Below are 17,767 nucleotides of genomic sequence, written 5' to 3' on the forward strand. Positions count from 1 at the left end.
TTACATCTGTAGATTATAGATACAGACTGTGGATTGAAGCTATACATTTTGGTTGAAGCTGTAGATTTTAAATTAAGGCTGTAGACTGAAGATGTAGATTTAGACTTTATGTAGATTGATGCTGCAGACTGTAAATTGAGATTGCAACTGTAGATTGAGGCTATCGATTGAAGATGTAAATTTACATATTGAAGCTAAGGCTCCAGCATCCCCGCGACCCTGCAGATAATAAAGCGATTTTTAGGATAGATGGCTGAATATTGAAGTTATAGACTGAATATGTAGATTGTAGTTTGAAGCCATGGATTGTAAACTGAGGTCTGAACGCTGAAATCGAGGTTGAGAAATCAGAGATCGTAAATGGTGAGAAAGACAATGGTATCTTTATTCAGCTCAAGTTAGTTGGCTGTTGATTCAGTTCAGTAATTGTGCAAAGTTCATCAATTATGAAATGAGTTCAGTTCAGATATAAGCAGCTCTACAGTAGTAGTTGTAGTGTGTCGTTATTCACTTTGGGTCAGTTCAAAGTTGATTCAGTTCAGTTCAATAACAGTATAAAGCAGCACTGCAGAAAACAGTGGTGTCGTCATCCAGCTCAATTCAATTCAAGTTTTGTTCTCCTCTAATACTGTCATTGCAGTCAAATCATTAATATTACTGAATATTAAATGAAGCCCTCTGACAGGTAATAATTGAAACAGTTACTTAATTTCTTGTGTCTTACCTGCGTCCCCAGGTGTCCCGGTTGCTGATCCTGGGAGGGGCGAGTGTGTGTTACCGTACTGAGGTTTTGAACAGCGCACCAGTGCTGTGTGTGCAGTGTCACCTGGGACACCTGGAGATGGCTGCTTTGCTCCTGGAGTGTGGGGCGCCAGTGGATGGGCAGTCGGAGAACGGCATGACCTCCCTCTGTTATGCCTCAGCTGCTGGACATCTGCCACTTGTCACCTTACTATGTAAAAAAGGGGCAAAGGTCAGTTGATCCCTTTTAATATACAAACTGGCTATAAATGATTCAAACACTTCACAAGATTTAAACCTAAATCTGTATTTCAGTAAAAGATATTAGGGGTTAAATTGGGAGATAGAGGTACCCTAAAACCAGTGGTGATTCTGGTGCCCTAGCCAAGATATTATGACCCATCCTCCCAAAAAAGCACAATTACTTAGTTTGTCATAATACTATATACACACATATGCAATAAAACAAATAAATGGAATAAAATAATGAGTATGAGAAACACATATACAGAATACACCATATGTACGCTTTAAATAAAGCAAGCAAAATGGGTACTGCATATGAGTGGATGAATTGAATATCAGAAATGAGGCACTCATTTGGTTGAATTTTGCGATTTCACTGATGGAGTTCCTGGAAAATCTTTGTTAGTAATGCCACTCTAAAGTAGTGAAAAATGCATTTATATGAAAATAGATTATTTTCTTATAATTAGAGCCAAAGCATTCTAACAGTGAGATGAGGAATAAATGTTGCTGTCCTCATTAACTTCATACTTCATTAGTGTGCATGTACATGTCAATCAAACTGAACACAACAGAAAAAGAGTCCGCAGTTATTTTTTGGTTACATAAACAATTCTGCTGTTTTCAAACTGTGAAAAGTTTATATTGTTACGTTGGTCTTTTAAATAACTTTTGCACACAGTGTACTTGTATAGTGTACAAGGTGTTCAAGATTGTTTCTTCTCAGTTGAACTCCTGCAAGCATTACAGATGAACTGCAGGAACTTTGCTGCTCATTTAATAACAATGCAATTGTCAATAATAATACAGAATGACCAAAGTAACTGCTCAAAAAGCTGAAACTATGCATGGAACCTTGTTTCCGTCTACAACTTTTTTTCTCACAATTGCAAGAAATAATAAAAATAGAATTTTGATTTATAACGTGCTGTCAGCTGCGAGATATAAACTCAAAAATCTGGCTTTTTTTGTTTTTCAGACTTTTTTTTCCCATTCTGAGGCAAAAGACGACTTCTTTTTTTTTTTTTACTCAGAATTGTGAGTTTATATCACACAATTCTGACTTTATAACTCACAATTGCGTTTTTTTTTTTTTTTTTTTTTGCAATTGCATTTATATCTATAGTCAGAAATGATATCTATATAATTTAAATCTTGTAATTATGACTTATAACGCTATTGCGACTATATCACACAATAACTCGCAATTGTAAGTTTATATCAGATGTAAGATGTATAGATGTAAACTCGCAATTGTGAGAAAAAAGTCAAAATTGTGAGAGAAAAAAATCGCAATTATACCTTTATTTTTTTATTCAGTGGCAGAAATAAGCTTCCATTTGAAACAAATTATTTAAATATCACATATATATATTATGTGATTAACACTGGTTTTGATCAGTGTCTCCTTGATAATGTTTTTTTTTTTTTTTCAGTGTAATTTTGTAAGTAACTGTGTACATGTGTGTTAGGTGGATCATGCTGATAAGAGTGGTCAGTGTGCTCTGGTTCATGCTGCTCTGCGGGGTCATGCTGAGATTGTGCAGTATCTGCTGGAGCAGGAGTGGAGTTCAGACCTGAAGAACAAGGCACTGCAGCAGGCACTGATCGCTGCCTCCAGCATGGGACACACACAGGTACTAAATACACACAGTACACACACAGGATACTCCCCCTATCACACATACACACAACAAACTGTTACCAAACACACATTCCCACGTTTAGTTATCAAAATAGACACATACTATAGACTATTGTCTATTGTTTTTATATAAAGTAATTTAGAATTAGATTGAAATTTTCTTACTATTCAGCACTATTCCTGAAGTAAACCTAGGTTAGAATCACAAAAGAACTGGAACCAAACCCACACCCACTGAACTCCCTAATATTTAATCCTATCTTGAATCATCATTATCTTATTGATATGTTTTACAGGTGGTAAAAAGGATGCTTGCATTGAACAATGATGATTTTTCAGTGCAGATAGATGGTCATGATACTTTGTGGGGTGAAACAGGTTTGTAAATTCACCACATTACACTGTTTTTTGTCATCTTATTTTTGTCTTTGTGTAAAACCATTACATATTAGACATTGTGCTATACATTACATAATTTACATGTAAGCCTTGTTATTGAATGCAGTATTTAAAAATTTAAAAATCAAGTTTTTAATGTTGTTTATATGTCTGGTGATTTTAATATGCTTTAAGACAAACCATGTGTAAATTCATCAACACCATTGCAGAGTATTTACTCCTTAAAACTGCAGTGAACCAAAGACGGTCTCAAAAACGTGGTTTGAGATCGCCAGTTTTTCTTACGTCACAAACTACTTTGTAACTAATCATGTCAACTTGTGAGCGGGCTTTAGCATATCATTACTATGCTGCGATTGCAAAGCAGGGGAGTCTCAAGAGAATATATTTTTCTGTTGATATGAAAAATCGGGTAGATTTAGCAATATAGCGGGTGTATTATGTATAGGATGTATATTATGATGATATGATGAACTATAAGCCTTTCTCCACTGACGTTCTGAGTTGTTCAAATCGTTTCTATGCTGATTGTTAGAAAGCAGCTGTCAGACTCTGAGATGAAGAACGGGAACATGGTTTGTGTAACATTAGCAACACATTATTAGCTGTTTGATAATGTAAGGCTAATCATATTAATTACCGTTATGTGTCCAACATTGTAGAGAGAGATACATAAAACGCATTACCATTCTGATTCATAGACTTGTAGACAAGCTTGTATAATTCACTATTCCACTTCTTCTTTTGAATCAGTTTCTGGTTCAAACATATATGGCTGAATTAAACCAATATTTCCACTTGCCATTGTGCAGTGTTTACTACAGTATTCTGAGCTTTTGTGACTTTTGGTCTGTTGTTCACATACTGTATAGTAGGGAAGTAGGCATATTCTGATGCAGCAATAGTTTCCCAGGATGGCAAAATCTGCTGTACTGCATAGATCATCATTATGCATATCTTCTCCAGCTTTAACCGCTGCTGCTGGCCGGGGCAAACTAGAGGGGTGTGTGTTCCTGCTGGATCAAGCTGCCAGTGTAACACAGCCTAACCGCAGAGGGGTGGCACCCATCTTTAATGCAGTGCGACATGGACACACACAGGTAAGACCCTTTATTACACAGAAAAACAAAAACTTTTTTTGTGAGGGGGAAAAAAAGGCAAATTTTACATTGATATCTCTTGTCTATTTTACTTTCTTTTCTCTCTATTCCAGATAGCAGAGTTGTTTCTGCAGCGTGGCGCAGACGTGAATTGCAGTGATAAACATGGTCGCTCTCTACTGATGGTGGCTGCAAGTGAGGGACACCTGGAGACCGTGAACTTCCTGCTCTCAAAGGGTCAGTGATCGTGACCCAGGGGTCCTTAACCCTCTGGCGCTCTTCGTTTAGGGGTCACACTTTGCGGTCAAAAGTGACCGAAGCCTAGCAGATATGCGTAACTTTTTTTTTTTGGTTCAATAATACATTTTGATTATTATTTAGAATTTTGAGGGGATTTTATGATACTATGCAATATTTATACAATTTATATACATTTTTTTTTTTTCAATTTAAGCAGTATTTCATGTTAAAATGGAGACAAAGCATTTAAAATCCAATGTTTGAAGGTAGATTAGTGCCATCTGGTAGGAGTAAAAAACAAAAAACTTATGTAATGCCATGGTGTAACCACTAGATTCATGTATAGCTCTATATAAAGTGGCTTATAAATTCTCTAGAGGTTTTATAGACATAAATACTTATTTTATTAAGTCGTGGATGCGGATTTATGCTTAGACATTCTCAAAGACTGCTTTTTGTCAAGGTTTATATTTTTTTGTTTGAAATGTTGATTTGAAGTGTCAGTTTTTGCATTCAATTTACTAGTCAAACCTGAACACAGAGAACATTTTGTTACACATAACATCAAAATTTGACAAAAATAAACAGGAATACTTTATCACAGCTTAATCATTTTGGGTCTGGGGTGGGGTCACCCCTTCATTGTTGTGCACTTTTTTTCTGCACAGTGGCTGAAATGCTGTTTGTACCACCAAAAGATTTTCAGAGTTTTCTTATCTTTCCGTATTTCCCATACATTTCCTATGTTGGTCATTTTTGACCTCGAAGCAGCCAAGTGTGACTTTTTTTCTCCTGACCCTTTAACATATCCGAATCATGTCCATGATTTTTTGTGTGTGTTCACATAGCTAATGCAACAAAAGTTACCAAGTGTAACATTTCAAAGTGTAAAATTTTTCGGTCATTTCTGAACGAAGAGGCCCAGAGGGTTAATCAACCATAACCCTATAAGGCCTACTGTATCAAATTTCAAATGGCCTTTAAATTATCAACCTGATCAAAACTTTAGTGAAAAACCTGTTGTACACAATCTTCTACATGCCTTCTGTTGCCTGATTGATAGTTTATACTTTAGCAAGTAAAAATAGTTTATACTATTTTTTTGATTGATAGTTTATACTTTTGTTTTAGCAAGTAAAAAGCCTTTTATTATAATTGTAAAAATGCCCTCCTTCAGTTTGATACACTTGTCTTTGTGGTGTGACATTTTTACTCATTTTTAAAAAGTAAACGTAAAAATAACATCTATATTATTAGTAATATTTCACTTAGTGGACTGAACAGCTTAGGTTTACTTGATTTTTTTAGTAAAATCATGTTTAAATGTGAGTATCAAATATGATTCAACAGATCTCTATCATTGAATGGCATTGCATTATATATTTTGTCCCCCACAATAAAAACTACAGAGCTTTGATCATAAAACAAAGCATTTAAATTCAACTTATTAAGATATTATTGGGTGATATAGAGTCACAAGTGATATTTACCGTATTCATTTTATGTAAGTAGTTTACTGTACTGTTATAAAGATCTCATTGATGTACAGTACAAACTATCAGAATTTAATATCAGCAACTGCATGTTTTTTTTCCTCCTCACGTATGAGCCCAATATTTTCCTATATCTATCCTGTATGGGCCATAAAAGCCTGATGCATCAAAAATGATACTTAACAAAAAGTTTGCACGCATAATCGTAGAAAATGTCTTATACAAAAAAGCTTTATTTAGAGGCCAAATACAAAGACAAAACGTGGTTATGACAATGTAAATAGTAAACGTTTTGTCTTTGGCCTCTATATATATATATATATATATATATATATATATATATATATATACATTTTTTTTTTTTTGTCTCCTTGTTGAACTTTGATGTTTTTGAGTTTATGCACCAAAAAAATGTGTTTGTCTTTAAATTCAGTATTTGGCGCAGACGTTTTATGGCCTTTTGGGCTGTTTTAGTACTAAAAAAACAAATTTACAGGCTTAATATACCAGTGCAATAAAATTTCTGTGACAAAACTTGCATCATACTGTCAAATAAAGTCCATAATGATTGTGTTTTTATTGTAGGAGCAAGTATGACAGCAGTGGATAAAGAAGGTCTGACCCCGCTCGGGTGGGCATGTTTGAAAGGTCAGAAGAAAGTGGTGGAGTTTCTAGTGGAGAGAGGAGCTCAGATTGACCACACGGATAAGCACGGACGCACCCCGCTGGACCTCGCCGCTTTCTACGGAGACGCAGACATAGTAAGCTGAGATAATCTCTCTCTTTGCGTGTCTCAGTATTATGCCGTGTCCATAGCTGACTCTGAGCGATCTGCATTCAGGTGCATTACCTGGTCGAGTGCGGAGCGGCGATCGAACACATGGACTACAGCGGCATGAGACCTCTGGACCGGGCCATCGGTAGCAGAAACACCTCGGTCGTGGTCACTCTGCTGAAGAAAGGGGCTAAACTGGGTGAGTCTCACCTCAGAACATCATGACACACATTCTTTTATATCTCTCCTGGGTTCGAGCGCCGTCCTCTAGAATCTAGATCGCCACAGTCAGGTTCTCAAGAGGGTCTTGTCCATTCTAAATCTAGAATGTGGCGAGTTCCATTTGTTCTCCCCTTTTCTCAGAGTAAAAGTACAGCGTTCCTTTGCTGAGTCCTAAATGCAATTGAAACCAGGCCATATTCGCAGCAGAGCCATGCAGGACTGTTAGCCCCCATTTAAGTAGGACGCTGGTGATGTATTGGACTGTCATGCACGCTCTGCGTCAGGGCAAAGACTTTTATAGCGAAGTCCACTCAGCTTTCTACCCAAAGTCACAGAGTGCAAACCTTAGGAGAACAAATTCCCCTTCCAGTTTAAAAACGTCTAATTACATTTGAAACGGCGACTGTCTCTACCAGTCTGAGGTTGATGATGGCAATGACTTTGCCAGACGCATTTTAATGACGTTGTGGTGTGATCTGTCTTGTCTGCACACTAGAAGTGGTTCAGAAAAGCTCCAGTGTGGATTGAAGGAAAGAAAAATCTCCCGCTTTTGTGAGCAAGCTCCATAACCACTGAAAAATAACCCGTGTTTTAAATTAGCATTAGCTGAGATTTCCAGTTAGCCGCTAGAAGGGAGCAATATAGAGGTTAGCAAATTTTTGCCTGCTCATTTCCCCTTGGTATACAAGTAATAGTGCAGGACAAGCAAAAAGATCTAGTTTCCATTTTTTTAGATGTCATACTCTCATCCAAACCATCTCAAGAGGTTTGCTGTTTTAGAAAGTCTGCCAATAAATCCTTTAGTTACTGGAGTTCTCTTAAACTTTGCCTGATGAAGCACATCTGCAGTTTTAACATTTTATTTTAGCATTATAAAGCAGGTTATTCAAGTGCTGGATGCTGATTGGTTGATACATGATTCCAGCTGTTCTCAAATACATGATATAGTCACAATAGTCAGATATTAGCTGCAGATTACGTTAGGAATTACATATTCGGTAACACTTTAGAAACTTTTCTGTCAATAAACTCCTAATTTACTGCTTATTAATAGTTAGTAAGGTAATTAAGTTTAGGTATGGGGTAGGATTAAGAATGTAGAATAAGGTCATGTAGAATCAGGCATTAATATGTGATTTATATGTACAGCCAATATTCTAGTAATATGCATGCTAATAAGCAACTAGTTAAAAGACCCTAAAATAAAGTGTGACCACATATTCTAGTGGAAGGATGGCACATTTGCTTTATATTTGTTGGATTTGGTTTATAAGTATAATGATTGAGTGTTTTTTTTTTTATGCAATTGTTTTATAAAAGGCATTTGAGGCTGTGCTATATTGTGAATATATTTTTGAATATAGTTTTCAGACCTTATTGCATAACTTATTTTTTTCAATATATACACTACTGTTAAAAGGTTTAGAGTCTGTAAGATTTTTTTAAAGACATTTATTCATTAAGGAGCCATCAAATTGATCAAAAGCTTTTGAAATTTATCAAAGAATCCTGAAAAAATGTATCATGGTTTCCACCAAAATACTAAGCAGCACAACTGTTTTCAACATTGATAATAATAATATGAAATGTTTTTGAGCATATTAGAATGATTTCTGGAGGATCATGTGACCCTTAAAGGGATAGTTCACCCAAAAATACTGTCATCATTTATATTTTCCAAACCTGTATGAATTTCTTTGTTCTGCTGTACACAATGGAAGATTTTTGTAACCAAGCAGATCTCGTCTACCATTGACTACCATAGTATTTTTTTTTCCTACTATGGTAGTCAATGGGGGCGAGATCTACTTGTTTCAAATATTCTTCTAAATATCTTCTTTTGTGTACAACAGAACAAAGACATTCATACAGGTATGAATTAATACAGAACTACTTGAGGGTGAGTAAACGATGACAGAATTTTCATTTTTAGGTCAACTGTCCCTTTAACTGTAGTATGGCTGCTGAATATTCATTTATATATATATATATCATACATATTCATATTCATATTCATATTCATATTGATCAAATACAGCCTTGGAGAGCATAGAGACTCAAAAACAGTCCAAACTTTTGAATGGTAGTGTGTATTCCTTCCTAATTTCAGCACACATCTATTCTTCTTGAGTTTTTTTCCCCCTTGCATTTATTCTTTACGCTTTCTCTTCTTTTCTTTCTTTCTGTACTGCTGTCACTATCACTGCTAAAGGCTACAGAACATCTCCTTATGAGCGATCAGGTACAAGCATTAGGAAAGTCATACTCTGAATCGGTCTATGTGTTATTGACTGTCAGGACTGACGTGTCTCTTTCTCTCTTGAAGGTAATGCTGCCTGGGCCATGGCCACCTCCAAACCGGACATCCTCATCATACTTCTGCAGAGACTCATGGAGGAGGGAAACCTGCTTTATAAGGTCTGTCACTGCCAACAACTAGCATCCCTGGGGGTAGAAATAGTTTAGAGTAGAACTAAAAAGTAGTATCAAACAGAAACCAAAATTTTACATCGATCCAACCATGGTATTGAAGAGCCATCTATGGTTTTACCTGTAGTTACTATGTTTTTACAACAAATACCTCATTTAAACAATGATCGCTAAGGTACATTTTCATGAAGGTCCTCTGAGACTTTCTGAAACTCTCCTTTCCTCCATGTATTCTTTCTCTCCTTTGTTCTCAGAAAGGGAAGATGAAGGAAGCTGCTCAGAGGTATCAGTACGCACTGAGGAAGTTTCCGAGGGAAGGTTTCGGGGAAGACCTGAAGGCATTCAGGGAGCTCCGGGTTTCCCTCTATCTCAACCTGTCCCGCTGCCGCCGCAAAACCAACGTATGTCACCTGAGTATATTGGATGCCAATATGTCACTGTGTGTCTTAACAAACAGAATTAAGTATATTAAATGGCTAAAGGCATCACATACACACTCATCTTCTCCGGGATAATTGTAATGGTTTGTCTAGGTTGAGGAGGAGAGCCTCACAGGCTGTTCATAGAAGTGTTTTGAGTGCAATTAGGAGGCAGATTATGTGAGTGTGAGAGAGAGATAACGAGAGAGAGTCACTATGTGTCCTGCTACGTTTTTCCTAATTACACAGGCATCCTGAAGTTCTAATGGTTATTTTAATAGGATCTTCCACCATTAAACATTTAAAGTGCATCATTAGGGCTGACAGTTATGGCTCCTCATTGAATCTCTGACCTTAGACTCAAGGACAGAATTTCAACGAGAGTCTCCTGATTACAGATGCATGCATGAGAGCAGAATGACGGAACGAGGGTAGAATGTGAGCGAGTAAATCCAGCCCCTTGGTACGCACGCATCAGTACCAGAATGCAACGGTGCTGCCGTGACTGCACTAATCGCTCTCGTGGGTCTAGTTAAGACAAAGAGTTAAACTTGCTGAAAACTTGATTGGTCCTTATTTTTTTCCCTGTCTCTTCTTCTTGTCACACATATTCTTCCTCTCTTCTTCCTTTCACATTTGTTCTTGACAGGATTTTGGCATGGCTGAGGAGTTTGCCACCAAAGCTCTCGAGCTCAAACCAAAGTCCTATGAGGCATTTTATGCACGTGCCAGAGCCAAAAGGAGTAGCAGGTAAAAAACCTTCATGAACATTTGAATACACTTCTATTTATCCTTGCTGTCTGCGTGCAAACCCGAACATAACGCAACAAACTCTCCATTTGTGCAGTTCTTGTTAATGAATCAGTTCAGGCAAATTGAATGAAGTGCAACACAGGAGTCGTTGGTGTGATTCACTGACTTTAGCCCTATTCGGACGGGATTAGTTTTACATGGGGAGGTGGGGGTAAAGTAATTATTACCAGAGCTTCTCAGTGATTTTAGTCCCGTCCGAATGTGCCATCTCGGTAATCATTACTGACAATGTCAGTAAAGATTACGGCGACTTTTACCTTCTGTAAAAAGGTCCGGAAAAATTACATCAGGTAATACTAATCCCGTTTGAATAGACCCGCTGTAAATATGTACGGTAAAATTCCGTCATTTCCTGTTTAAAAGTAGTTTTCTGCGCATTTTTCAAGCATGGAAGCTCTTGCAGAAACATTCATTTGTGTTGTAGGTGGTGGGACAAGTCTGTGGCAAACCTCAAGTATTTTCTACATGCCATTCAGAGCAAAAAGAAGATCGAAGCAATTGTCAGAAGCACAAAACTAATTTTATCTTTAGCTAAGTGCCTATTACCATCATAATTAATCCAATCAGAATTTAATTAATAAATCGGACCTAACTGTTATTTATAGTTTATATATTTAGATTATACGTGTTTTCGCACATTGTATCAGGAAACAACGGATACCCACATGACGACAGGGAGGTGACGGCGGTGCGTAAAACCCACTTCTGCTAGTTTTACTGAGATGTCTTGTCCCGTGCGAATTTGCCAATTAATATTACAGACATCCTGAGGTAAAATTACTTTACTCCACCTCCCCACGTAAAACTAATCCCGTCCAAATAGGGCTTACGACGAGTTGTCTGAACAATGGAGTCATCTCTAGTTACCATTTAAACTTGAATGAAGTCATGAACTTCTGATGTGTTATGTGTACTTTTTCAGCAATGTTTAAAAAAGCTATTTTGCAGGTTAGTATAAATTTAATAAGATGAATGCATATATTGTCAGTGTACTACAGTCAACATGTATTCATATTATAAAAATAGAATATTTTTAAAAAATAGTATTGGCAAGCAAATCCAACAACTGCAACAATCAAATTGTGCTACCTTCTAATTATGCTACAAATTTGAACATAAGGCAACTTTTAAAGTCACAACATCAAAAATCAGAATCAAGAAATCAAATCATGGGCCAAGCCAATGGATTTTGTTTGTTTTTGTGATTATTATAGTACAGTGGTTGGTAACCTTTTTGTTAAGTGGCATTTGTGGGGTAAATAAAATAATCTTAATCCAAACTGAAAACAAGATTATGTATCTTATTTTTGGTTTGATATAAGATTATTTTACTTACCCCACTGGCAGATTATTTTACTTGTTTTTAGGAAAAACTCACTTAGTTTGACTTATTTTTTCTGAAAACAAGAAAATAATTTTTACTTGTCAAGAAAATGCTTCTTGATTTAAGAACTTTAAGATATTTTGACTAGAAACAAGACAAAAATTCTAAGTAAGAATAGCATTTTTGCAGTACATCCACTTAGTCCCTCAGTGGAACAGACTTAAAGGGTTCGTTCACTCAAAAATGAAAATTCTGTCATTATCTACTCACCCTCGTGTCGTTCCAAAACTGTAAGACTTTCGTTCATCTTCGAAACACAAATGAAAATCTTTTTGATGGATCCTGAGTGATTTCTGTCCTTCCATAGAGAGTTTCACAACTAAAACTTTGACGCTTCAAAAAGTTCATAAAGAGACTGTAAAACTAATCGATATGAATTGAGTGGGTAAGTCCAAATTTTCTGAAGAGACTCAATCAATTTATGTGATATGATAAACGTTCATCAACGCACACATCAGTTATGGTAAACGGATGTTCTAACATGTTTGCTTGATGTGCGAGAACCAATGAGGTTCATTCTCGTGTTACGCATCACGTTTGAGCTTCAGCAAGAGGTTTGTTCTCGTGCGTCAAACAGATTCGGTTGAGCTTTTGTTTATGTTTACGGATCAATGTTTATATGTGAATAAAAGCCTAATTTAAATCCATTCATCATATAAAGCGTTTGAGTCTCTTCAGAAAAGACTAAACCGCTCAATTCATATGGATTAGATCTCTTTATGAACTTTTTAAAGTGTCAATTGCGTAACTGTCAATGGAGGGACAGAAAGTTCTCCGATTCATCAAAAAGATATTCATTTGTGTTCTGAAGATGAACGAAAGTTTTACAGTTTTGGAACGACACAAGGGTGAGTAATTTGGGTGAACTAACCCTTTAACTTGCATGATTCAATTAAAGTACAGCGCTACAGCCTTGAATCAGCAAGTGTACAGTGATCGCGCAAATGGTTTGATCTGTGTGCTCCTGTTGAAAGATGAATTCTCACACTTTAATAGTATTTATTGCTGAAAACTATACACGGGACAGGCATTGTGACTGAGGAATGATTAACTCAAAATGTAGAACAGTATGCAGGTGCGACTTCTAATATCTAAATTAAACACACATTCACATCAGAGTCCTGCACGAGTGGATTCTTCGCTAACTTAAACACCTCAGATTCTCCTCGATTGGCTCATCAAATACATTGTAAATGCAAATCTTTGACACTCTTCATAGTGTAAACCCAAATATGCTGGGGAGTTTTTGAAAGCAGCTGCCTACCTATCAGCCAGTACCGAAAATAACATTGGCTATTTAACCCGCAGTCTGCCTGTGCCTAATGACTCCCGACCCGCACAGCAAATGACAAGGTAAATATGTTTCATAAAATTTTATTGGTCCACTTGTTGGGTACCTGCAGATAACTGCCCACGTGCAAGACTCTGGCCAATTTTGGGATAATTATTTATGGGATAATTGTTAGGTTAACAAAATGCTAATGTCCAAATCAGATGTGAATGGTCACCAGTTGCTGCCTGTAAAAAGAGTCTTAAATTAGTCATTAATAAGGTTCAATTGTGGTTAAAGATCCTGTTCATGTTAAGCAGGGGTTCTCAACTCTCGCCCTCAAGATCCACTTTACTGCAGGGTTTAGCTCCAAACTTGATCAAACTCACCTGGGGCAGTTGTGGCCTAGTGGTTAGAGAGTCGGACTTGTAACCCAAAGGTTGCAGGTTCAAGTCTCAGTACTGGCAGGAATTGTCGGTGGGGAGAATGAATGTACAGCGCTCTCTTCCATGACTGAGCTGAGACCCTTGAGCAAGGCACTGAACCCCCAACTGCCGGCCAACTGGGCGCCACAGCAAAAATACTTGCTTCACACCATACTTGGCTACACGTCACACCACTTTTTCACTTTCACTGCCTGTAGCTTTCTAGTAATCCTGAAGACCTTGATTAGCTTGTTCAGGTAAGTTTCATCAGGGTTGAAGCAAAACTCTGCAGGAAAGTGGATCTCGAGGGCCAGAGTTGAGAACCCCTGACATAGACTGCTGCCCATGTTAGAAGTAGGCAGTAAGTCATCTCACAAGGTTTAGAGAGAAAGCAAGCATAGATCCAAACAATCTACTGCATATAGTGCACAAAACAATGATTAAATATTTACCAGTTCCTTTTCACTCTCTCAGGCAGTTTGCAGCCGCGCTGGCTGATCTTTATGAAGCGGCGCGTCTGTGTCCCAGTAACAGAGAGATCAGACGTCTGCTGGCACGCGTGGAGGAAGAGTGCCAACACCTGCAGCGACAGGGTTCTAAACACCCTACCTCTCACGCCAACCCCTCGCACCATGAGGAAGAGAATGACGATGAGGAAGAAGATGATGATGATGATGATGACGACGATGACCAAGACATTGAGAGTTTGGAGAAAAGCCCAGACAGCCTCAGCATAAACATGTTGCAGGCAGATGAGGAGGAGGAGGAGCGGCGTGAGCAAGAATCCTCTCGGCAGGAGAAGAGGAAGGAGAGCTGGCATCAAAGCCGCACCTTGCCCGATTCTCTAGGCCTGGCGATAGCGGATGCCCAGTCTGCCGTCTCGGCAGCTGCCTCCGGACGGGCTGCCCATAGGCGCCTTCCGTCCAGACAGGCTCAAAGCATGAAAAACCGAGATTACAGCAGCTCGCTACACGTAGAGGGCAGGACGCCCCAGAGTGCCGGGTCGAGCCCCATGCCGAGCCGCCACCGACCCACCTCGCTCCGAGCAGGGCCCTGCATCGACATCGGCGGCGTTGAGAGGGGTCCGCTCAGTGGTACCAGAGAGGGCGGCGTTCAGTTTGGTCACGCAGAGAAAGCCGAAGGCGGCGTTGAGCCGAGAGGGGAATTTTGCAGGAGCAGCAGCGTGAGAGTGTCCAGCTCCTCCAGCGGAAACCTGTCGGATACCAGTCGCGTACGCAATTCCGTGGCGAGCGCTTCCGACAGCGGCACGAGGCAATCTGAGCATAAGCCACGCCCCTTTATGGGTGTCATTGACAAGACTGCACGTTTCCAGCAGCAGCAGCAGCAGCAAGGTCACCATGGCAACCTGGTGTCCAGTTACGGCTGGCAAGGACTTGTGCCAGAAGGGCTCGTAGGTCACAATGTAAATGTCGTCATGAACACGCACTCGCAAGGACTGACCGGTGATCTCCAGTACGCTAAAATGAGCGCTTATCAGGAGCCCATCCATAACAGCACACATACGGCCGATTTTCATCATGGATCCGGATACAAGGACAGCAATCCCCTCCAGCAGCACTACAACGACACCAAGCACAAGCAGGCCAGCCTGGCCCGGGACAACCCTATCCTGATCAGCTCCATCAAACCTAAACGCTCCTTTATTGAGTCCAATGTGTAGCTACAAACTGAGCACAAATTATTTACAATCTTACGACTTTATTATAAGGGGCTCGGTTTTCATCAACAAATCCAATATCATTTGAGTCGGTTTTGAAGACTAAATTCAAAGCATTTTGTGTGAGTGCTCCAGGTAAGCACACAAGTAAAGATTGCCTTGCATTTCTGTTTACGACTATAGCTTCAGAGGTATTTAAATGCGCAACGCTGCATCTGCACATTAAAAGAGAGCAGAGATATAATACAGATGACGTATTAATGTATTAAGATACCTGACCTGACTTTAGACTTCAGTAAGGACATAGGGCGTCTACCAAGATGAAACGCTGTCTTTTACAGTAGGATTGTGGACCGGTCCTGTGTGTATTCAAAAGCATTTCCTGTTTGAATGGTGATGAGTCTGTTTGTGTGTGTTTGAGGAGAAGTCTGTTGTATTTCTTCATAAATTACTCACTGTTTTGACTAATTTATTTATGGCTTGGTTGTCTGATTGAAACAATATTATATTTTATATATTAGTTATTTTTGCACAGCTATATATTATGAAATACCACTATGATTGTGAGATTGACATGAACTGTATAAAGGAGACCAGGTTTACATGCATGTTATGGTGAATTATATTCAGGTGTCTATGAGGACATAGATGTTATTTCATATGTACATTATTTGCAATTAATTTCATGTATAGGGCTGTTATGAATTGTACTTGAATATTTCAGCATCATATACAATAAACCCCAGTTTAAGACTTCAGTTGTTTTAGTTTATTACGTTTCTCCAATATCTTTATTTTGTAACGTCCTAAGCAATTACTTAATCTTAAAAATGCTTTTTAGTTGGTTGCTAATTTAAAAAGTTTTACTCATTAGGTAAGTTTTGTATAGAGTCATCTGAATAGTGTGCTGAATTTCCCCAAATCTGATTCAAACCACATTTGGATTGAAATGCGATTCCAATCAGATTTTTACAGATGCGTCAATCTGGACGCTCTGGATGCTCAAATCAGATTTCAAATAGTCCTTTGCTTCACTCTTAATGCCACACACAACAATAACGTGAAAACTGGTGACGGAAATGGCGTAAGTATTCATACAGTATCCAAAAGTTATGTCCAAATATTTCAGCACGGAAAATCACAAAATCTCCTTTGTCGCTGAGTTTTTCTTGTGCAACTGAGGAGTTTTGCACTGCAACAGACAAAACAAAGCACTGCATTCTTTTTGAAAGCCTCATTACATACATGGGTACATCTATGGCCCTGTCCCAAATGGCACCCTAAACACTCGTGGTCTTCCTACGAGTCTGCACTTTTGTGACGTAATGCCGCTTTGACTGTCGGGAAGAAGTCTGCTGCGGAGCTCGCTTCAATGAAAGTATGCATCAAGGGCACGTATCGATGCAAAGGGGGTGCTTGTGGATGCCGTTCTAAAACCTAATATGACAAATGGGACACCCTACGGTCTCATGGACTTAACGGACGTGCGCACACGGCAGCCATTGTAAAGGCTGATTTATACTTCTGCGTCGGACCTACGCCGGAGCCTCTGTTGTTACGTTTTTGAAGAGGTGCATGTCAGGCTACGTCGTAGGCTACGTGTACACTCGACGCAGAAGTATAAATCAGCCTGAAGTCCACAAGACCGAAAGTGCATACTGTATGAAGTGTGCCATTTGGGACAGGGCCTATGTCGTTAACAAAGCAACCCATGCAGATAGGTTGGTTATGTCTGTCTGGACCAGGGGTAGGCAAGTTTGGTCCTAGAGAGCCGCTGTTCTGTAGAGTTTAGCTCCAACCTTAATCAAACAGGCCTGAACAAGCTAATCAAGCTCTTCAGGATTACTAAGGCTATAGGCAGGTGAGGGTTTTGGTCCCACTTTATATTAAGTGGCCTTAACTACTATGTACTTACATTTAAATTAATGATTTGATACAATGCACTTATTGTGTACATACATGTTTTTACATTGTACTTATATTTGAAAAACACCTGCATGTAATTACATCTGTAATTAATTTCTGTAATTACATTTATAATTACACTGTTGACCCATCCCTTACGCCTAACCCACCCTTAAACCTACCCATACCACCAAACCTGTACCTAACCTTACCCGTATCCCAATTCAATAGCAGCACAAGTGTTTTGCAATTCAATATGAACCCAATAAGTACATTGTACTTATTTTTTGATGTAAGTACATAGTAGTTAAGGCCACTTAATATAAAGTGGGACCAAGTTTTTTTTTTTTTTCTTTCAGGGTTGGAGCTAAACTGCAGGACAGCAGCTCTCTAGGTCCAAACTTGTCTACCCCTGTCTGGACACACAAATCTTATATGATCACTTGCAATTTGAGGAAAATTTGCCTGCAGTCTGAAAAGAGCCTAAACATTAGAGAGAATCCTCATGCTCATTGGTTGCCACCTCTGTAGTATATAGTATGGATACTAGTACACTAGTATTGTAGGAAGAGCGAAAATTGG

At 38.6% G+C, this 17,767-nt stretch overlaps 1 protein-coding gene across 6 annotated transcripts in view; it reads left to right on the top strand.

Annotated features, from left to right (window-relative positions):
- tanc1a (tetratricopeptide repeat, ankyrin repeat and coiled-coil containing 1a) overlaps positions 1-16,038 on the top strand; it is a 98,718-nt gene extending 82,680 nt beyond the window's left edge. For 3 of the 6 annotated variants that reach the window (XM_048200643.1, XM_048200647.1, XM_048200648.1), the window contains 13 exons: positions 737-973; positions 2,460-2,624; positions 2,929-3,010; positions 3,998-4,131; positions 4,245-4,368; positions 6,450-6,625; positions 6,706-6,838; positions 9,074-9,103; positions 9,188-9,279; positions 9,546-9,692; positions 10,360-10,460; positions 13,216-13,260; positions 14,077-16,038. In XM_048200643.1, the coding sequence (XP_048056600.1) occupies positions 737-973; positions 2,460-2,624; positions 2,929-3,010; positions 3,998-4,131; positions 4,245-4,368; positions 6,450-6,625; positions 6,706-6,838; positions 9,074-9,103; positions 9,188-9,279; positions 9,546-9,692; positions 10,360-10,460; positions 13,216-13,260; positions 14,077-15,283 (2,673 nt within the window). In that variant the 3' untranslated portion in view covers positions 15,284-16,038. The remainder of the gene's footprint in view (positions 1-736; positions 974-2,459; positions 2,625-2,928; positions 3,011-3,997; positions 4,132-4,244; positions 4,369-6,449; positions 6,626-6,705; positions 6,839-9,073; positions 9,104-9,187; positions 9,280-9,545; positions 9,693-10,359; positions 10,461-13,215; positions 13,261-14,076) is intronic. The other 3 variants (XM_048200645.1, XM_048200644.1, XM_048200646.1) reach the window with 3 other exon arrangements.
- Positions 16,039-17,767: the final 1,729 nt, after the last annotated feature.

The sequence above is a fragment of the Megalobrama amblycephala genome, linkage group LG8 (assembly GCF_018812025.1).
Source record: "Megalobrama amblycephala isolate DHTTF-2021 linkage group LG8, ASM1881202v1, whole genome shotgun sequence".
Taxonomy (NCBI): Eukaryota; Metazoa; Chordata; class Actinopteri; order Cypriniformes; family Xenocyprididae; genus Megalobrama; species Megalobrama amblycephala.